Source organism: Simochromis diagramma, unplaced genomic scaffold (assembly GCF_900408965.1).
Source record: "Simochromis diagramma unplaced genomic scaffold, fSimDia1.1 OVJJ01000753.1, whole genome shotgun sequence".
In the NCBI taxonomy this organism is placed as follows: Eukaryota; Metazoa; Chordata; class Actinopteri; order Cichliformes; family Cichlidae; genus Simochromis; species Simochromis diagramma.
The window spans coordinates 21,829,539-21,852,708 of record NW_024387523.1 but is presented as its reverse complement, the minus strand read 5'-3'; the positions used below and the strand labels follow the sequence as shown (position 1 = coordinate 21,852,708).

The window sequence follows — 23,170 nt, the reverse complement described above, 5'->3', positions numbered from 1 at the left end:
ATCATGTCTTTATGAGACGTAATATCATCACCTGAGCTCTGTAAAGCTATTTAAATATTGCTAGATTATTCTCCTCCCTTAACAAACACGCTACTTCTATCTATACAGAAACTTGGTGGCTTACTGTGTAAGTCACATTTATGAGGAAAAGATTCATAATCAGGGAAGATCATAATCGGGGTATGTCCACATTAATAAGTGACAGAGAGCGGAACTAACAGCCCTCCCGTTGTTCAATAAAAAATGAAATAAATATAGCTCATCCGAGGGTTACTCACACTTTAACGATGGTATGGAAACCAAAGGATCCACAGAGAAAATGTATTTTCTTAAATTGTGTAATCTGTAGTCTATGATGCAATAAACAAGCTTTGTCCTGGTGTGACTGATTTCGAAATGGGTGGTTTCCAAACGCGAACATGGGTACGTGAGGAAATCCGCGCAAACCACACCTCTCCACACCTTTGTCAGAGATGACGGTATCACGTTCCCTGGTAGCAAACGAGTATGTCACGCTTGTTACCTGTGAGTGAAACGGTGAAAAAGCTCTCACCGATAGAGTCTACGCATCGTTTGTACGTGTATTATATGAAACTGAACCAGAAAGCGATTTCCTCCTAGATCGGGTAAGTCATTTATAAAAGTATCATATTTTACCAGATGATGCGGTAAAAACAGCTTAATCTTCGCTGATGTTATTTTCTTTATTATCTGATAAGTGAATAGAAATGTTATCACAAAAGAGACATGGCTAAGTGTGTTGTAATGTTGCTTTATATATGATGACTTTCTAAACTATAACTTGTTATACTTTGCTGATTATATCACCACACACTCTGTCTGCAGATTGTTAATGTTTCCCAGTCAAACATCTAGAATGATTTCAAAATCAAAGGTGCTGGTTTTCCTGCTGTTTTTCACTGGTATTGGTGTGTATTTCAAAACGGGCTACCATTTGACTCATTATGCTGTGGACCAAAAGCTGTGTGCTTGCATAAAATGTTTATCAGAGGATAAGCAGTTGCTTCTGGATCGATCGAATAGAAGTGTTCAACCATTTTTGACTGCAAACTTAAACCTCTCACAGAATGAATTCAACTGGTGGAAGGTAAGTAGTCACCAGGAAAGGATGACATTTCTAACCCCCCCCCCCAGCTCATTTGGTCTAACAACAAAGTTTATTTGAAATGTCTGACAGGATTTGCAGGCTGAAAGCCGTAGCTTCAGAGTTTATGAAACAACGGTGGCCAACTTGTTTCAGATCTTCCCAAAGAATCCAGATGTTATACAACCCAAATATGACCACTGCAGGACTTGTGCTGTGGTGGGTAATTCTGGTAATTTAAGGAGATCGCATTATGGACCGCTGATAGATTTACATGAAGTTGTCATAAGGTACTTTCTAAGCTAAAGCAATTTTTCTTTACCATTAAATTCAAATTCAAATTCAAATTCAAATTCAAATTTTATTTGTCACGTACACAGTCATACACAGTACGATATGCAGTGAAATGCTTAGATATGCAGTGAAATGCAGTGAAATATCCCCTCCTACACAAAAGATCCAAACTGATGTGAAATATATCCCTTTGTGCTGTTTAGAATGAACACTGGTATTACCAGAGGCTTTGAAAAAGACGTTGGAAACAAGACAACTCATCGTGTCATGTATCCAGAGAGTGCTGTGGATTTGGATGACAACACCAATTTTGTACTGTTTCCCTTTAAGATACAGGACTTTGAGTGGCTCATTAATGCCTCTACAACAGGGTTTACTGGAAGGTGAGTTCTATTTTTCAGGGCTACATGCACATGTATTTGAAATTTATTTAACTAGACTCAGTGTCTCATTTACAAGAGACCTGTTTTAGACAACATAATTAAATGAAAATAATAAAATAGAAAAAATAAAATAGCAAAATCTGCCTCATTAAGATCAAGTTCCCAGTGATGGGAATGAAAAGTGATGAAAGTCTTTCTGTAATGTATTCCACGAAGAGAGACCTCAAATGACGGCACCTTCTTACTAAGCTCTCTACAAACTGATTATCCTGAAATCATACTATGACTACATTTTTATGCAACATGCAGACAGATGAAGTGTCCTCATAACAACTCATCTTACTGTAGTCCATTTAAGTATGCTTTTGTACTGTTCTTAGGATTGTGACTTAATATAAAGTAAAAATAAAAAAATTAAATAAAGACTCTTAATGCTTGTTGAAAAGTTATTTTATGTAAACCATTTTTAGGCAGTTGTGCAGCCACTAATTTGGGCACATGAAAATCATACATTCAATCATACAATCATTTTGTACTTTAATTTATTTTGTTTCAGATAAAATATTCTGATTTCATCTGAGCTTGCCCAGCTTTCTTCTTGGTCCCACCAATGCCACCCCATTAAAAGAAAAAATAACACTCTTAGGTTTAGATGTTACAGTCAGCATACACTACCTTCTTCTCTCCCAGCTGCTAAAATTACCGACACCTGCTACTAAGCAAAGTATCTCAAAAGATTTCCCCTAGATTGTCTTGCAGTACAGAATTTACATCAAATGCAAAAATAGAATGCCAGTGCATGAATTCAACATGTACGCAGATTAAAAGGATTTGGCTGATGGATGTAGTTTAAGGTGAAATAAGGTGAATTTCTGTATCAAACCATTACTCTGATCCTTCTCCATGTTCAAGACGGACCATGCCTTTTTTAGCTTTGTTTTTGTTAAACACCTACTTCATATTTTTCAATGTCATGCTGTTTCCAACAGGTCATATATGCCAGTGAAATCAAAGATCAAAACTAACAAGGATTTGGTGAGTAACGTCAATGGCAAAGCTTCCTGGTGGCAATGGTAAACATGAAAATAAAAGCTGTTTAAAGGCTCATTCTAATTTCTAACAGGTCATGGTGGTAAATCCAGCTTTTATGAAATATGTACATGAGGTTTGGCTTGGAAATAAGGGACGTTATCCATCCACTGGCTTTATGGCTTTGATTCTTGCACTTCACATTTGTGATGAGGTAAGTACAAAGTTTTCAGTTTCTGAAGTGCCAGACGTACAAAATAAAACATGATTTTTATTGTCATACAAGCTGGTCCATTTGAGTCTTTGCTAATTTGTTCTTTTGTTCTTATATTGCTCTCCTAAATAGATGTGCATTTCAAAAGTTCAAAATGTCTTTGGTGAAGATCAGAGCAGGTTTACCCACCAGTACCACTTGATTAAAAAACTCTGGTTTAATCTGTGAATGGTTAAATTTCAGTTCACATGCCCTATGAAAGTGAAAGCTGTTGCAAGTATTTTTGATGTGTCCCCTTCTTAAATTGACTAGACTACATTCTAGAAGACATTCCTTCATGGAAAGCTTTTTAGCTAAACCTCTCAATAAGAGGTTTTGTCATTGTATACTCATGGTATAATCATGGTGTTTCCATTTAGTGCTCAGGTCGCTGTCCAACTGTTCATTTCATTTTTCAGCAGCCATTGTTTGGATTTTAGTTAAAAAAGGGACATTTTGTTCATGCATTTGTTTCCCATTCATTCATATGTTCATTTTTGTCTTCCTAGGTTGATGTGTTTGGTTATGGCGCTGACAGTGATGGAAACTGGAGTCACTACTGGGAAATACTCACAAACAAAAGGTTAAGAACTGGAGTACATCCTGGAAATTATGAGTATAACATCATCCAGCAACTAGCTCAGCAACAAAAAATTAAGTTCTATGAAGGCCTAATGAAAAAAATGTGATTGAATGCCATACACTCAGTGGGGAAAGAACTGAAAGCCAAATGGATGTGTATCTTGTTTGCTTGAGAGGTATATGTGTTGTTGTAAAATGTGAAAGCTATATCTTAGAAGTGTGTTTTATTGCTGGTAAAGAGGAGCATCATAAGTAAATGATTATGATGGTAATGTTTAGTCTTCTCAATTGAATGGAATAGGCCATAGGAGAACATTGTATTTGGATAGCTTGAACTAGAACCAGTGATGGCCAAACGAAGCTTTCTGAAGCATTGAAGCTTGTGTTAAAAACGGTTCATTAATCGAAGCGTTTCAAGATAGTCCTCTCTGGTGACATCTGGTGGCCAAAAATATGAAGAACGTCTTGAATGTAGAAATTAAAGTGTACTGCTTCATTATGACTGCCCACTTTACAGAGTGGACTTCACAATTCTGTCTGATACTGGGCTACCCTTGTGTTGCTTTGAACATGTATTTTTTGGCTGGTTTTTTTTCCAATTTGTTTAATAAATATATTTGATCAATAAACTTCTTTTTAGTTAAACATGTACCATGGTGTGGTTGCTCTTTGCTTGATGTTGGTAAATACAATAGATTAAAAAATACATGTAATATATATATATATATATGTATGTGTATATATATATATATATATATATATATATATATATATATATGTATGTGTATGTATATGTATATGTATATATATATATATATATGTATATGTATATATATATATATATATATACGTGGCCTGAACCCCCTCAGTGAGATCATTAACAAGACTGGCTACGGATACCGACTACGGAACGGAACAGTTGTCAGCCACCTCCTGTACATGGATGACATCAAGCTGTATGCCAAGAGTGAACGAGACATCGATTCACTGATCCACACTACCAGGCTATACAGCAATGACATTGGAATGTCGTTCGGACTGGAGAAGTGTAGTCGGATGGTAACAAAGAGAGGGAAGGTAGTCAGAACTGAGGGGATTGAACTACCAGAAGGCAACATTGCAGACATAGAGGACAGTTACAAGTACCTGGGGATCCCGCAGGCAAATGGGAACCATGAAGAGGCCGCTAGAAAGGCTGCAACCACCAAGTACCTGCAGAGGGTCAGGCAAGTCCTGAGGAGTCAGCTGAATGGTAAGAACAAGATCCGGGCCATCAACACGTATGCCCTGCCCGTGATCAGGTACCCTGCTGGGGTAATAGGCTGGCCAAAGGAGGAGATAGAAGCCACTGACATAAAGACAAGAAAGCTCCTTACCATGCATGGAGGGTTTCACCCCAAGTCCAGCACCCTGAGGCTGTACGCTAAGCGGAAGGAAGGGGGCCGGGGACTGGTGAGTGTGAGCACCACAGTCCAGGATGAGACAACGAACATCCAAGAATACATTGGGAAGATGGCCCCAACTGACCGAGTGCTCAGTGAATACCTCAGGCAGCAGAAACCCAAGAAAGAGGAGGGAGACGAGGAACCATCATGGAAGGACAGGCCCCTGCACGGTATGTACCACCGGCAGATAGAGGAGGTGGCTGATATCCAGAAATCCTACCAGTGGCTGGACAAAGCTGGACTGAAAGACAGCACAGAGGCACTAATCATGGCAGCACAAGAACAAGCTCTGAGTACAAGATCCATAGAGGCTGGGGTCTATCACACCAGGCAAGACCCCAGGTGCAGGCTGTGTAAAGATGCCCCAGAGACAATCCAGCACATAACAGCAGGGTGCAAGATGCTAGCAGGCAAGGCATACATGGAACGCCATAACCAAGTGGCCGGCATAGTGTACAGGAACATCTGTGCCGAGTATAACCTGGAAGTCCCAAGGTCAAAATGGGAGATGCCCCCAAGGGTGGTGGAGAATGACCGAGCTAAGATCCTGTGGGACTTCCAGATACAGACGGACAAAATGGTGGTGGCTAACCAACCGGACATAGTGGTGGTAGACAAACAGAAGAAGACGGCCGTAGTGATCGATGTAGCGGTTCCGAATGACAGCAATATCAGGAAGAAGGAACACGAGAAGCTGGAGAAATACCAAGGGCTCAGAGAAGAGCTCGAGAGGATGTGGAGGGTGAAGGTAATGGTGGTCCCCGTGGTAATCGGAGCACTAGGTGCGGTGACTCCCAAGCTAGGCGAGTGGCTCCAGCAGATCCCGGGAATAACATCGGAGATCTCTGTCCAGAAGAGCGCAGTCCTGGGAACAGCTAAGATACTGCGCAGGACCCTCAAGCTCCCAGGCCTCTGGTAGAGGACCCGAGCTTGAAGGATAAACCGCCCGCAGGGGCGTGCTGGGTGTTGTTTTTTTTTACATATATATATATATATATATATATATATATATATATATATATACATATACATACATATATATATATATATATATACATATACATATATATACATATATACATATACATACATATACATATATATACATATATATATATATATATATATATATATATATATATATATATATATATATATAATGTACAACACCTTCTGGAGGATGCGTCTGCTGTGAGGTCCTGCCTACGTGTGCAATTAATCACTGGACAGCTGGAGAGATATGTTTATAGATAATATTGTATTAGGCCAATTTTCCTTCACATATTTTTCACCTGGGGGTAGAATTAACTGTGAACTGGCAAGGGAAAATGCTTATGAACTCGTAAAGTAAAGAAAATATGCATTTAACGTTATCCTGTTTGGTTTTTATTTAAGAAGAGAATTTGTTCCACGGTGCAATGGCCAAGTCTGTTTCCTTTCTGGGAGATAATTTCTCCTTAGAGAAAATCCTCTCACATGGAACAGAAGAGGCTGGAGTGGACGGAAACTGCAATGCAAGTTGGTAGAGATGCAGGTATATGGTCTTCCTGGGTCCCCCAGACTATCACCTAAAAAGAATAAACTGATTAAATTTGAAGCGTGAAATGGAAGTCTTTCTAAAGTAATTTAATGATATTTATATTATGAAAATGTGATTATTGTTTTGTTAAAACATTTTCTCACGTTTACAGATAAAAAGTAAACACACACAAAACAAAAGCAAACAACAAGAACAGAAACCTAGCAAACCACCCGACTGACCAAAATCAACTCAAAATACTTGCATATGACTAAACCACCTCTCTTCCTCGCTGGCTCCGTATGTCTCAATAGAATGATCAGTGGATTGATCAAATCCCACGAGTGATTCACTTCCTTATAAACCAGTGTATCAGGTACCGAAGTAGTTATGTTCTAAATGAAGCTTCAGATGTTACTGATCACGTGACTCTGGCCAAACAAATCAAGCCTTGACATGATGCTTCTGAAGCAGTATGGTTTTTTTTTTGACGCACACGCTGGAGTGTCAGGGCCATACCTTGGAGGGCGGGCCATCATTAAGAAGAACTCAGGTGTTTGAGAGAAGAGGACCAGGTCAGTGTGGCTGAGTGCACTTGACATTAATTTTGGCCAAGCTATCTGACAACCTGCTCACAGAGATTATCAACTCCCTAAGCAGGCCATTCTGACACCCATGCCTCCCTCTTTCTTTCATACTTCCAAGGCAGAAGAACAGATCACAAACAGGGCAACTAAAGTTTTTCTATCTGATAGAAATTATAACGTACAAATTAGTCAAAGGAGCTTGCAAAGAAAAGCGTCTGGACTTCTTTAAGTTGCTTGAAGATGTTTCACCTCTCATCCGAGAAGCTTCTTCAGTTCTAAGGTCAAATGGTGGGGAGTCCCAGATTTAAACCTAGTGGGAGAATATCCCCCCACAGATTTCAGCTGTTTGATCAAAGACTGCTGTCCTGAAAGAGCAGGCAGCCAAAATTAAAGTTTTCCCTCTTTATAGGACACTTGCAAACACTGGACAGCTGCTTCATCCAGCCATGCTTCACAAAACCCAAGACATTTACATCTAGAACAAATAAGAAGAGTTAGGATCAAAACCAATTGACCAATTTACAACTTAAAACCACTCATAAATATTTTGTTTTACATCTGATTGCCTCAAGGCCTTATGACATCCTCCTTGAACATACACTGAAAAAAGTCTAACATGCAGTCATTCATTCAATCTAATAAGTGCCATTCAAAACAGAATAAAATCATTGATTTGATTGTGAAACCCTTTCTTTTTGCATTTTAAAATACCACTTTTGATTTGGATGAAACTAAATATCTGTACAAAGGACACAACGCAAAGTTTTTGATTTCTCTCAAAACATATATTTCTTTTCATGTTGAACAGATAATATCTTTAATTTGAGTCAAAGTGATTTGCACTTGAACACGCCCACCAGAAATAGACCGGGACCCATTTTTATTCTGCATGGCTGCTGGAAACATCGTGTCACATCTTTGATTAATTTCATCTGAAAATAAACGTAAGTAAAGCCAAGTGTGTTACAAAAGCTTTTATAATTTGTATTGCCAAAATTGCAGAAAATAACCCCATTTAAGCTGGGTCGACAGCCACCCCCAATTTTTGCATGATTGTAGCTGCTAGCTATAAGCTAGCTAGCTATCCTGCGCAACGTTAGAACTGGTTACCAGAAACCGACCATCACAGTCGGGAATGCAAGTTTGGCAAAAAGCCGTTTTTTTACCAGTATACTAACTAGCTAGCGTTACCACGATGCATCGGTGGTGGATACAGCTAGCTAGCATAAGTTCATAGTTCATAACATTCATAGTATAACTCCGTGCTCCGCTTCGTTTGAATTTTTCTGGTGAGCTCGCGGTTTCTAGACACAAGCTTGTGTTTGTGCGCGCACGTTTGTCTCTCTTCATATAAATATCTGTGTGTTATGTGTGTGGACACCGAGCGCAAAAGATAATTATTAATGTGCATGATTTAGAGACAGAAATAACACGCCAGCATATAAGATCAATGACATAAGACTAATTCCTTCAATTGACTTTCAGGCGCGGCTCGGAAAAATGTGCATTTTCTGAAGAAATTGTAATTTTAACAGCAAAAAATTGACCCTATGCCAAACTTAGTCGCTAATGGCTGGTCTGTAGACTGTTTGGTATGTCATGTTACGTATTTCTTGGTTTTTCTATGTAATGTGTTTTATAGAGAAGTAACATTATTCTTTTTTTTCTGTATGCTTTCAGAACCACAGATCGCTCCATCCATTCCATGGCTGAAGCATACATTTTCATTTAATCTGAACAGGTATCATTTTGCATTTACACTGCACATCCTTTTTAAACATTTCATATTAATCTAAACTCTCCCTCATTATCCTCTCATTCACCTTGCTGATGTGTTGAGGACTTGATAAAAGAATACATGGTATGTCCATATCTGTTCTGTCTCTACATGAGATGCAGTCTCTTGATGTAAATTTGACAACTCTGCTATTAAATGCAGTGATTAATGTAGGACAGCAACGATTAATCAACTCATCAAGTTAATATCTTAGGGTTCTGTATTGTTTTCTTTTTTTTTTCTTGGGCTTTGTGGAACATTTATGAAAATGTTCCACCATTGATTTAATTTAATGATTATGCAATTCACAATCTGATTAGTCAAATAATTGTTCTAATAGTCTGTGACCAAACAACTATCAAAATAGTAGTTTATTATGGTCAAAGATTTATCAGGTGTGCCAGACTTCAGTTCTTCACTTGTACATTTTGTTCCATATTTTACCTCAAGATATCCCAGAAAGATGAAGCTGAGGAAGAGCTGCAGAGTACCACCATGGCACTCTTCGTCTTCAGGGACAACTCAAGCCTCCTACATCAGCCTCGAGACATCGGGATAATCATTGATGGTGTGGAAGTCCTGAATGAGTTGCCTTCTGTGGCAGCTGGAGTGGCAATGGTCTTTGGACTCTGTTATGCTCTTAATATGGAATATCCACGAGGATTCAGGTTCACCTTTGAGGCTCTTCAAAAGATTATGATGGAGCTTGACTTTAACAAGATGACCTCTAAGATTCGCAAACTTAATTGTGAACTTAACACTGCACAGTAGTGTGTTTGCATGCATGTGTGCATGTGTATGTGCACATGCATGTGCATGTGTGCTTGGGTATTTTGCTTGGTTGGCCTGCAGTGGTATTCTACATTCAAAATTTATAAGAACACCCATTTGAAAGGGAGATTTAAGTTGATTTCATTGATACATGTGTAGATTTTTTTTTTTTTTTTTTACATTGTACAGGCACAGTGCACATATAAACATTTTTGAGTACTTGCAAATTGGTTTAAAAAGAGTTTTTATAATGGTTTTATGCCAGTTTTAGACAGGTTGCAGGTTTTATACTGGTTTTCAAAAGATTGCAGGTTTTATAAAACAAACATTTCTCTAATCATTTCTGCCGTAGCACTAAATCTGTATATTACTAATCCTCTCTATTGATTATAGTTAAAATGGTTTGGAACAATAAATAATTTTGAAATAATTGGTTGGCCAACTGTCTTGTTTTTTTATAGGAAATGCAGAGCATTTTTGAACTGAAATAAAATGAAATGTAAAAAATATAGTTCGAATATATGTAAGTCAATTACCTGGCTTCAACACAAACATTAGTTCATGTTAATTTGGTTCGATGTGAATACATTAGGTTGGTTAAATTTCAATATATTAGCTTGGTTCAATAATTAAAATATGGTTCTATGTAAAAAAAATCAATTTGGATCAATGCAAAATTTAAAGTTTCAGTCAAGTCTAGTAATATTGTTTATATCAACATAAAAGTATCAGGTCATATCAAGTGACTCAATTTGGATTCTATAAAGCCAAATATTTTGGATGTGACAACTGGACATCATTTTTTAAAATTTGAATAGGGTTATTCTTTTTACAGTGTATAACAGTGATGATCACCTCTTTTATTGAATTTTATTGAAGACAAACAAGCTGATGAGTAAGATAACCAAAAAAATGTGAAACTCTGTTATAGAGTCTTGACAGCTGCTGGTAAGAATGACCTGCGGTAGCGCTCCTTCCTACACTGGGTGTAAAAGTCTACTGCTGAACGAGCTGCTCAGTGCTCGTACAGTCTCATGCAGGAGGTGGGAGGTGTTGTCCATGATGGATGTTAGCTTAGACAACATCCTCTCCTCCCCAACCTGCTCGATGGACTTCAGCGGACAGTGCAGGACAGAGCTAGGCCTCTTGGTTAAGTGTCCCCCTGTCCCTCTCTGCTATTCGTATGTATTATTGTAGGGTCTACCTTACAATATAAAGCACCTTGAGGCGACTGTTGTTGTAATTTGGCACTATATAAATAAAATTGAATTGAATTGCTATTCCACCACTCCAGCAGACCACAGCATAAAAGAGAGCAGACGCCACCACAGTGTTGTAAAACGTGCCTAGAAGAGTGCTGTTCATCGTAAAGGATTTCAGCCACCATAGCAGGTGGAGACGACTTAGACCCTTTTTGTAGAGTGCATTTGTGTTTGTGGACCAGTCCAGTTTGTTATTGAGGTGAACACCCAGGTAATTTTACTGCTCCACCGTTTCACTGTCCAAACCCTGGATGTTCACTGGTGTAATAGGGGGTGGCTTTTTGCTGAAGTCAATCACCGGCTCCTTCGTCTTGCTGGCATTAATGTGAAGATGGTTCTGTTCACACCAGCTGATGAAGTCATTGATGACCCCCCTGTATTCCAGTTCTTTTCCCTCCGACATCCGACCCACAATGGCGGTGTCGTCTGACAACTGTCCATGTCATAACGGAAGTCTGCAGTGTACAGGCTGAAGAGGAAAGGGGCGAGTACTGTTCCTTGTGGGGCCCCCGTGCTACAGATTTCCACCTCAGACACACAGTCCCGAAGCCTCACATACTGGGATCTACTGGTAAGGTAGTCAACAATTCACAAGGACAACTGATGGTCCACTCCCTGTAGCTTTTCCCTTAGCACTGAGGGCTGGATTGTGTTGATGGCACTGGAGAAATAAAAAATCATGACTCTCACAGTGCACCTGGCACTCTCCAGATGAGAGAAGGCCTGATGCTGCATTTAGATGACAGCGTAATTCACCTCGATGTTCGGCTGGCAGGCAAACTCCACCGGGTCTAGGTTTCTCCCGACTAGTGGGCGAAGGTGGTGAATTATGATCCTTTCCATGGTCTTCATCAGGTGTGAAGTCAGTACAACGGGCTTGAAGTAGTTCGGCTCCTTGGGGTATGTTGTCTTTGGGACTGGCACCATGCAAGAGGTCTTCCACAGAACGGGGACCCTCTCCAGACTGAGACTGACGTTAAAGATGTATGTGATAACCTCAAAGAGCTGATCTGCACAGTCCCTCAATAGTCTGGAGCTGATTCCATCCAGACACGTGGCCTTCCTGGTTTTCATCTTCCTTGGCTGACTCCGCACCTGGTCAGTTGTGATGGAGAGGCTGCAGTGTAGGGTGTGGGTGGTTAGCTCCTGATGGGGGGAGGAGGCAGTAGAGTTGTTGAAGGAAAAAGGGGGCAAGTGAGGTGCTGTCCACTACTGTGTGAAGTCACCAAATTAGTGTTGTAATGCTAATGGCCTTGTTAAGAAAGGGGGATGAGTGGAAGACAGCACTTAACACGGGTCAAATTCCTTCTCCAAGTCCATAAAACACATGTAGACATACATGTAAGTCACTTCTGATGAACAACAACTCAGTGTTTTGTGATGCTAGGGAGGCAATGAAACCAGTGTAAACCTGTTCAGACTGTGAGAGTGAATTATGAGTTGAAGAAAATAATCTTGTGGATAGAGGTGAAAAGGAAGAAATAAAAGTATCAAATTGAGTAATTTTAGATCAAATGTGAGTCATTATGATTGGCGATATTTTTATATATGGAATGGCAACCAATATGTAATGAAATGAAGAAATGTATAGTTTGAAATGTATGTGCCTCACACTGTGGTTCACTAAAATCTCTCTCCATGTTTTCCTTCTACATTTATTGATTCATACAAATATACTGGATAAGACAAAATGTGAAACCTTCATTAAAGAAAATCTAGTATGAGACAGAAAACTATATAGAAATGTGAGATGTGAATGAATAAATGAGAAAACTGAAACAACTGCCATCTGCTTTTAAAATAACCACATGCAAAAAAAGTTAAAAGGTGAAGAAGAAATAAAACCAAGGTCATATTGTTGTCTTTGGATTATCTAAGGTAATCTGATCTAATTGTTCATAAGGAATAACATATTATCTTACACATGTGCAAGCATACTCAGTCACACACCAACCCTTTTATGGATCTCAAGGAGATGAGAAGAGGCTTTTGAAGAAGTGTATGGTGAAAAACAAATATATCCTTTATCCTAACACTCACTCATCCTTTACTCAGGAGAAACTAAGATGAAGCAGCATTAACTTAATGAAAAGCACTCACTGAGGCACAGATACATAAACAGTCACCAGAGACAGTGAAAAGAATTCATTGGAAAATATTTCACACAACAAGATATAATACACTTCACTAAGCTTTTTTTTTTTTTTTTTTTTTTAAATCTGTTTCTGCATGCAAGTAAATAAGTAAATCATCTGTGTGTCAACAGATAATTCAGTTTTCTCACTTAGACAGAACCATAAATGCTGTTCGAAGTCCTTCATCATCTGTCCATTCTCTTCTGTTGCAGCCTATCTCAGCTGTCACAGGTCAAAACACTCTGCACTGTTCCAAAAAATAGTAATGTCAAAGTATTTTACTGTGTAGTTTACAGTTGTGTACTGTTTTTCTAGAATATCATTACATTTACATAAGTAGACTGTGATCTGACACGTCAAATGTAAAATAACATAACATCACTGTAAATGTAATAAAACACAATTTACTTGTTTGTTAAATATATTTTGTTGTACATATGCATATTTAGATCGTAAAAATACATCCAGGAATGTCTCCCATCATGCCTTGGGACATGTGCTGCTGTTTAGATGTTCTTGTTCTATTGTTTATGGTTACGTTACTTTTAACTGTTATCTTGAATGTTGTGTTTACGCCGTGGTGCAGCGTCACTGACAGTTGTTGTTTTTTAGAGAGATTGCTGTACCATGAGTGACTTCTGTTGTGCTGTTGTTGAACCTTGAGGCACATTGTAGCACAGCAAGTGTTTTAATAAGGAGCTTCCCCTATCAGCTTGGGGTTAAATAACAAGCTCAATCTCTCTCTGTGAGCTTCTTTGTTAAGATTTCTCTGCATGCCACAATGTAAAACATTACATGGACGCGCTGTGCTAATTATATATTTTGAAAAAGAAATGTAGAGGTAGGAATTGCAATTAATATAAATAACATGACGCTAAGCATCGGCCAATGAATGTGAACTAACAACAAGGTCGCGGGTAACGCTGCGACCGTAGGAAAAAAACCCTAATATGAAGGCATTTTACTGTGCATTTTACAGTAATGTTCTGTTCTTCTAGAATATCATTAAAGTTACGTAAATAGACTTTGACTTCACATTTTGAATGTAAATTAACGTTAAATCACTGTAATGTAATACTACATAATTGTCTTGATTATTAAATGTATCTGTCTGTACATATGCATATTTAGATTGTTAAAATACATTCACAAATGTATCATGATCTCACAAATATCTGTCCGTTATTTGAAAGATCAAATTCAAATGTAATGCTATGGAAAAGTATATAACATGATCCCTATAAGCTTGTGTTACATCACATAAGTATTATTATCACTGCTAGTTAGGCCGTTCGTGGCTCAAGAGTTGGCAGTTCGCCTTGTGATCAGAAGATTGCCGGTTCGAGCCCCGGCTCGGACACTCTCCGTCATTGTGTTCGTGGTCAGGACTCTTCACCTACCGCCTACTAGTGATGGCCAAAGGGGCCGATGGTGCGATATGGCAGCCTCGCCTCTGTCAGTCTGTCCCAAGGCATGCAATCAATTATTATTCAAACCAACTGTTAACTGTATATTTCTGTACATTTACGTATTATGATTCATATTTCCACATTCAGTGACCTTGTTTATAGGTAATTTCATTGTTTGATCGCGTAAAAATGTTCCTAATTTAATGTCTAAAAGCACTTGGAAAAGGCAGAATCCCATGTCAAATTAGCGCAACAAACTCTATTTTCATTACTGAAAATAACCGTATTTTTATGGGACAGTTATTTTCTGTTATTTTACGGTCGTATTTTGGCGCCCCAGCTGCCGTAAGATTACCGTTGTTTTACGATGTTTTTTGTAACAGTGTGGGCAGGTCACCAGTCTGTCACAGAGACTTGAGAAAAGCGCTATGGAAAGGTAAAACTGATATTATTTTTGAAATGACTACAAATATTGATTCATTATATTTGTATTGTTTTTAATTAAAGTGACATGATATCAAAAAACTGCACTTTAATAACATTTGATCTGAAAAACCTTAGCTATTGTCAAGAAACACAAGTCACTTGATGACTGATTAGGAGGAAGTCATTAGTTGACTCAGAGCTAGTAGCAACACGTTACGGAACAACAAACACTCCAAACACACCCTTAGAGTCAAACAATGAAGACACATCAAATGTAGATTTATGATAAAATGTGTCCTTCGACAAAACCTTGATAACTTTGTTATGAATAGACTTGTAGTCAACACCCTCTCTGTTTTTCACATAATGATATTATCCTATATCCTCGTATGTGATTGGCCACAATGTGGAGAGATTGGAGCATAGCTGAGCCACTGTGTGAGAGATGAGCAGCGAAAGGAAATTAAGTGAGGAGCCGGCTCTCGCTCAATGGGAGTCGACTCTTCTGATTCACTACAAAGCACTCTCTAAGCACGGCTCTTAGAGCTGATACTTTTGCACATGACACATTATCGAGCATTACGTTGTGTGTCATGGATACTGTTGACTCCAAATCTCCCGACCACTATCTCGATCTGAGACAGCAAGACTGAGACAGCAAGACCGAGACAAGACCGAGTGATCCGAGATCAAGACAAGAGTGAGAATAAATGGGGTTCTGTCTGACCCAGTGTTCTCCTCCACAGGTTCTCCTCAAGGGTGCGTCCTATCGCCCTTATTATTCACTCTCTATACAAATATGTGTCAGGGCAGACATGAAAACAGGGTCATTATTAAATATGCAGATGACTCTGTTATTGTCAGCTTACTGAAAGAGGGTGAAATTAACCACGGTCCAGTCATTGATGACTTTGTTCAGTGGTGTGAGGAGTCTTATCTCCAGCTGAACATATCTAAAACAAAAGATATGGTTGTTGATTTTAGGAAACAACAAAATGGGCATGGAGTCACTTTAATTAAAGGTCAGAAAATAGAGCAAGTACAATCATATAAATATCTTGGGACCATAATAAATGAAAAACTGAAATTTGATCAAAATTGCAAATCAGTTTGTAAAAAGGGTCACCAGCACCTTTATTGCCTTAGGAAACTTGTTCATTTCCACATTGACCAAAAAATTTTAACTTTGTTTTGTCGTTCTTTTATTGAGTCTGTTTTATCCTTTTGTTTGGTGGCATGGTTTGGTCAGACCTCTGTCACAGAGAAAAACTCTCTAAATCAGATAGTGAGATGGTCCAGTCGTCTGATAGGTGAGCCACAGTCTTGTTTAGCCTCCCTGTACTCTAAGCAGGTACAGAGGATGGCTTTATCAATCCTTAAAAATGGTTCCCATCCTCTAAGGGGTGAATTTCAGCTTCTTCCCTCAGGACGGAGGTTTCTATTTCCGAGATGTAGGACAAAGCGTTATAAAAATAGCTTTGTCCCCGTTGCTGTCACTGAATTAAATAAGAACTGTTTTTGATTCGAAATATTAAAATTACTATATATGTGCCACAGTGAGCTTTATATATTTACTAGGTATGTGTGTTTTTAAAGGGATGCCAAATGCTGTCATTTTTCTGTAAAGCAAATTTACCTTGCCTTTGGGTAAATAAAGTTACCTTGAGACCAAAACCAAAGATCGGTCTCGAGACATCCAACTCTACTGACTACATGAACAACACTTTACAGTGGTTGTATATAAAAAACATATCTGTACCCATTCATCTCTCCATCTGTTACAGGTCATGTAGGGTGATGGAGTACCTGGAGGGAACCCATGCAGGAGTACGGAGAACGGTTCCTGTGTGGGAACAGAACACACAAAACATAACATAACTTATTTGCCTAACATTTATCTCCATTATACAATTAACTTCCTAGGACCTGGTGTCCACATAGGTGGACATCACATTTTGGGTTGTCTAGACCAAAATACTAAATTTTGCTCTACAAGGGCCTGATATCCATTTATGAGGACATTATACTATCAGTGTTCTATCAAAATTTAAAACGAATGTCCTCATATGTGGATTTCATTTTTCTCAGAAAAAAAAAAATCAGGTAAAAAAAAAAAAAAATCAGGTAACTATTTGTTTTTACATTCATCAGGTCCCAATCAGTTGGAGCTTAAACAGTTTAGGCCAACATTTTGCTGTGATCTTTATTTTGAGTTTGTAGTTATAATCTTGATTATTTTGCATTACAACATAAAACAATATGCTCCACAAATTTGTCCTGCCTTGTTAATCTATTGGCTTGTTGTAAAGTGTTGGTAGGTGTCGTAAAGGGGGTGTGTTAGGTACGAGGGGGTGATGAAAGGTTAAGTAAGTAAGCAGGACGTGGAGCAACAGTTTTCTGATCGTCGCCGTTTATTGTGGTATCGTTGTAACATAAAAGGAATGTAAACAGAGCTCCCACCAGAGGCATTTGTTTTGTATTTTTCGGTTTGTATCGAGAATAAATGTTTTCCTTTTTTTTACATTTGCCTCGTTTTTGCTACCGAAAGGCATACAAGTGATCCAAGAAAAGCACGAGTCAGAAACTTTACGTCCTGCAGAAGCGGCAAAGAAGGACCAAAGGTTGCCGCTACACTGGGTATATCATTAAAAAAGAAAACTGGGGCAGAAAAAAGACAATATACCTGTCAGGGACTGGGTCTGTGACCCAGCATTTAGAGTTTATTGTTATATTTTTGTGATTTCTTAGGTATATTGGAGGTATGTTAAGATCTTGCTGTGGCTGTTATTAGTTTGGATTTGAGTTTTCTTGTATTTTGTTATTCATTGTTTATGTTTAAGTCCATCTAGTCATAAGCTCCTAGGTTGCCTAGTTATAGTTCTTTGTTTATTTAGATTCCTTTGTGTCATCACTCCCTGTGTTAAGTCTCCCTTGTTGGTTAGTGTGTCTAACCTGTCATGTTTCATGTCTGCGTGGTTTATGTTGTCAAGTTCGTTTCATATCTGTGTCCCCTCATCTTTCCTGTTTATTTTGAAAGTCTTGTTTCCATGTTCTGTGTACTTAGCTTACACTTTCCTTGTTGTGTCATTATGATCTATTGTGTCAGCTCTTTCCTCATGCGTTTCCACTTCAGCTGATCACCCCGTGTGTGTATTTAGTCTGTGTTTCCATTCAGTCATTGTCAGGTCGTCTGTTGTACTTCCCCCTAGTCATGTCAGTTTCTAGTGTATTTAGGGCATGTTCATGTTTCAAGTCTTGGTTTTTCCTCACCGTTTCTGTCATGCCCCTGCTCACTGCCATTTTAAGGTCAGGTATCATAGTTGCCATAGTCTAGTCTCGCCCAATTTAGGTTTAGTTTTAGTTCTCGCCACTGTTGATTTTACCTTATTGTATGTTCCTGTTTTTCATCAGCCACAATAAACGGCTCACTTTTACTTTACCACAGTTTTGTCTTCCTCCATGTCCTGCTTTTACATCTACTTCCTCATCACCGGTGTACCCTGTCGTGACAAAATCCTTGCTTCATAGATTGCCTGTATTAGATAGATGCAATTAAATGACAAGTAGGTAAGGAGAGAGGAGTAAGGTAAGTGTCTTTCTTTGTTAAAACACAGTGATGTGCATAAAGTGTTGCAAAGCAACAAGTATATTTACAGGATCTGTTGTCCATCACAATACTGTAATATAACCAGATCATCCACTTCTGTCACTTACGACAAGTTTTGTCTATGTCCTTCATCATAAAGTGCGGAAAAATGCACACACATGTATTCAACTCCTGTTGAATACATCACCTTGGTCCACAGCCAGACCTCTGTGGCACAAAGTTTCAGGTATTAAACTGCTAGAATTTCAATGAACATAGACCTTTTGTTTCATTGTTTTGAATTTCACCCACATTGGACAAAGACAGGAATACTTGCACAGCCTGTTAGGCTTCTTTCCTTTTTTGCATAAAGCAATTATTTACATTTATCTCTACTGTTGCTCTTTTGCTGACCTCAACATTCATTTGCTCATTCTCAAAATATTTTGAGTTAGGAGCAAAGGCTTTGGTCTGCTTAATTTTTACCTGTTTAGAAAACAACTATAGAAAAAAAACAACCACTGTACTTTTAAAATGTCAAAGTCATTGTCAATGTCAACTTTATTTATATGGCACTTTACAGCCAACAAGATGCACCAAAGTTCTGCACAGCACAAACACCAAAGCAATTGATAGGAGTACCTGAAAAGAACGAAGGGGGGAAAAAAGGCAGAGATTATTTGTTTTAAACGCGACACTAGTTTCATGTAGATGAAATCAAAACCAACTCTAGATAGGACACAGTTTATTTTTGAGCCATCATCTGGTGTTCACATTCTGTGGAGATTTTCACATTAGTCAGATATGAAAATAATAAAACACAGCTACAAGTTAGGGGCTCCTTGAAGCCAGTCTCAGATATAGAGATACTGTAAAAGTCAATTTATTCCTCTGCATGTAGGGAGGATTTTTTTTCAGAGAACTGGTTCTCAGTAGTTCAGTTCTTTGGATTGTGTTTATCGGTTACTATCGCACTTGTACAATTAACAGATTTCAGTTGTGTGCCAGAGGAGGAAAACAGTGGTGCATTCTACAGCAGGGATATGGACAATATTTTGTTTTTTCACCTTTTAACAAAGGGGGAAATCCCTCCAACATGTACAAACATTTGAACACACAGCATGCAATTAATTTGCATGTTAGTAATGTCTTTGATACACTGCTTAGTGATGGTGGAGCCAATGAAAACCCAATAAGAATCGATAAGAGAATCAATAAGGAATTAAATTGCTAAGTGATACTGATATGGGAAAACAGCCCTTACGTGTCGAAGCATGGACTCCACTAGACCCCTGAAAGAGTGCTGTAGTACCTGACACAAAGATGTTAGTAATATGATTTTTTTGATTTGATTTTGATTTTATTGATTAGCATTCAAATATCTCAGTGAAGACAGAACAAAGATCTACCACAAAACAAGAAAGCATGAGACAAGGCTAATCAAAAGGTATTGGCTGAAGAATTTGCTTATTACGCCAACCCTTTTAACAAAAGATCTTTTTGCATGCAGTTCCTGTACACAGGGCTCGAAGCAAATAATAAAACAAAGCAAAAACAAAACAAACAAACAAACAAACAAGAAAAAAAACTTTCCACTTTACAGGGAGTGCAGAATTATTAGGCAAGTTGTATTTTTGAGGAATAATTTTATTATTGAACAACAACCATGTTCTCAATGAACCCAAAAAACTCATTAATATCAAAGCTGAATGTTTTTGGAAGTAGTTTTTAGTGAAACCAATATAACATCTCCACATTCACAAATATACATTTCTGACATTCAAAAACAAAACAAAAACAAATCAGCGACCAATACAGCCACCTTTCTTTGCAAGGACACTCAAAAGCCTGCCATCCATGGATTCTGTCAGTGTTTTGATCTGTTCACCATCAACATTGCGTGCAGCAGCAACCACAGCCTCCCAGACACTGTTCAGAGAGGTGTACTGTTTTCCCTCCTTGTAAATCTCACATTTGATGATGGACCACAGGTTCTCAATGGGGTTCAGATCAGGTGAACAAGGAGGCCATGTCATTAGTTTTTCTTCTTTTATACCCTTTCTTGCCAGCCACGCTGTGGAGTACTGGACGCGTGTGATGGAGCATTGTCCTGCATGAAAATCATGTTTTTCTTGAAGGATGCAGACTTCTTCCTGTACCACTGCTTGAAGAAGGTGTCTTCCAGAAACTGGCAGTAGGACTGGGAGTTGAGCTTGACTCCATCCTCAACCCGAAAAGGCCCCACAAGCTCATCTTTGATGATACCAGCCCAAACCAGTACTCCACCTCCACCTTGCTGGCGTCTGAGTCGGACTGGAGGTCTCTGCCCTTTACCAATCCAGCCACGGGCCCATCCATCTGGCCCATCAAGACTCACTCTCATTTCATCAGTCCATAAAACCTTAGAAAAATCAGTCTTGAGATATTTCTTGGCCCAGTCTTGACGTTTCAGCTTGTGTGTCTTGTTCAGTGGTGGTCGTCTTTCAGCCTTTCTTACCTTGGCCATGTCTCTGAGTATTGCACACCTTGTGCTTTTGGGCACTCCAGTGATGTTGCAGCTCTGAAATATGGCCAAACTGGTGGCAAGTGGCATCTTGGCAGCTGCACGCTTGACTTTTCTCAGTTCATTGGCAGTTATTTTGCGCCTTGGTTTTTCCACACGCTTCTTGCGACCCTGTTGACTATTTTGAATGAAACGCTTGATTGTTCGATGATCACGCTTCAGAAGCTTTGCAATTTTGAGACTGCTGCATCCCTCTGCAAGATATCTCACTATTTTTGACTTTTCTGAGCCTGTCAAGTCCTTCTTTTGACCCATTTTGCCAAAGGAAAGGACGTTGCCTAATAATTATGCACACCTGATATAGGGTGTTGATGTCATTAGACCACACCCCTTCTCATTACAGAGATGCACATCACCTAATATGCTTAATTGGTAGTAGGCTTTCGAGCCTATACAGCTTGGAGTAAGACAACATGCATGAAGAGGATGATGTGGACAAAATACTCATTTGCCTAATAATTCTGCACTCCCTGTAGATAAGTAACTACAGTGGGGCAAAAAAGTATTTAGTCAGCCACCGATTGTGCAAGTTCCCCCACTTAAAATGATGACAGAGGTCAGTAATTTGCACCAGAGGTACACTTCAACTGTGAGAGACAGAATGTGAAAAAAAATCCATGAATTCACATGGTAGGATTTGTAAAGAATTTATTCGTAAATCAGGGTGGAAAATAAGTATTTGGTCACCTCAAACAAGGAAAATCTCTGGCTCTCACAGACCTGTAACGTCTTCTGTAAGAAGCTTTTCTGTCCCCCACTCGTTACCTGTATGAATGGCACCTGTTTGAACTCATCATCTGTATAAAAGACACCTGTCCACAGCCTCAAACAGTCAGACTCCAAACGCCGCCATGGCCAAGACCAAAGAGCTTTCGAAGGACACCAGGAAAAGTATTGTAGACCTGCACTAGACTGGGAAGAGTGAATCTACAATAGGCAAGCAGCTTGGTGTGAAAAAATCAACTGTGGGAGCAATCATCAGAAAATGGAAGACATACAAGACCACTGATAATCTCCCTCGATCTGGGGCTCCACGCAAGATCTCATCCCGTGGGGTCAAAATGATCATGAGAACGGTGAGCAAAGATCCCAGAACCACACGGGGGGACCTGGTGAATGACCTGCAGAGAGCTGGGACCAAAGTAACAAAGGTCACCATCAGTAACACACTACAACGGCAGGGAATCAAATCCCGCAGTGCCAGACGTGTTCCGCTGCTGAAGCCAGTGCATGTCCAGGCCCGTCTGACGTTTGCCAGAGAGCACATGGATGATACAGCAGAGGATTGGGAGAATGTCATGTGGTCAGATGAAACCAAAGTAGAACTTTTTGGTATAAACTCAACTCGTCGTGTTTGGAGGAAGAAGAATACTGAGTTGCATCCCAAGAACACCATACCTACTGTGAAGCATGGGGGTGGAAACATCATGCTATGGGGCTGTTTTTCTGCCAAGGGGACAGGACGACTGATCCGTGTTAAGGACAGAATGAATGGGGCCATGTATCGTGAGATTTTGAGCCAAAACCTCCTTCCATCAGTGAGAACTTTGAAGATGAAACGAGGCTGGGTCTTCCAACATGACAATGATCCAAAACACACCGCCCGGGCAACAAAGGAGTGGCTCCGTGAGAAGCATTTGAAAGTCCTGGAGTGGCCTAGCCAGTCTCCAGACCTCAACCCCATAGAAAATCTGTGGCGGGAGTTGAAAGTCCGTGTTGCTCGGCGACAGCCCCAAAACATCACTGCTCTCGAGAAGATCTGCATGGAGGAATGGGCCAAAACACCAGCTACTGTGTGTGCAAACCTGGTAAAGACCTATAGTAAACGTTTGACCTCTGTTATTGCCAACAAAGGTTATGTTACAAAGTATTGAGTTGTATTTTTGTTATTGACCAAATACTTATTTTCCACCCTGATTTACGAATAAATTCTTTACAAATCCTACCATGTGGATTCATGGATTTTTTTTTCACATTTTGTCTCTCACAGTTGAAGTGTACCTCTGGTGCAAATTACTGACCTCTGTCATCATTTTAGGTGGGG

The 23,170-nt window shown here is 39.2% G+C and overlaps 1 protein-coding gene and 1 long non-coding RNA gene across 3 annotated transcripts; both read left to right on the top strand.

Annotated features, from left to right (window-relative positions):
• The first annotated feature begins 328 nt into the window (after window positions 1-328).
• On the top strand, window positions 329-4,309 carry LOC120727188 (CMP-N-acetylneuraminate-beta-galactosamide-alpha-2,3-sialyltransferase 1-like). Of its 2 annotated transcripts, XM_040021385.1 has the most exons (7): window positions 329-626; window positions 847-1,108; window positions 1,199-1,395; window positions 1,603-1,782; window positions 2,772-2,817; window positions 2,906-3,025; window positions 3,574-4,309. In XM_040021385.1, the coding sequence occupies exons 2-7, from the start codon at window positions 854-856 to the stop codon at window positions 3,751-3,753; spliced, it is 978 nt and encodes a 325-aa protein (XP_039877319.1). In that variant the 5' UTR covers window positions 329-626; window positions 847-853; the 3' UTR covers window positions 3,754-4,309. The 2 variants fall into 2 exon arrangements, with proteins under 2 accessions (XP_039877319.1, XP_039877320.1); XM_040021386.1 differs by lacking the exon at window positions 329-626 and having other exon boundaries at window positions 991-1,395.
• A 3,485-nt stretch (window positions 4,310-7,794) lies between these two features.
• LOC120727189 lies at window positions 7,795-10,175 on the top strand. Its single transcript, XR_005694449.1, has 3 exons — window positions 7,795-8,141; window positions 8,878-8,938; window positions 9,425-10,175. It is a non-coding gene; the product is annotated as an uncharacterized LOC120727189 (long non-coding RNA).
• Window positions 10,176-23,170: the final 12,995 nt, after the last annotated feature.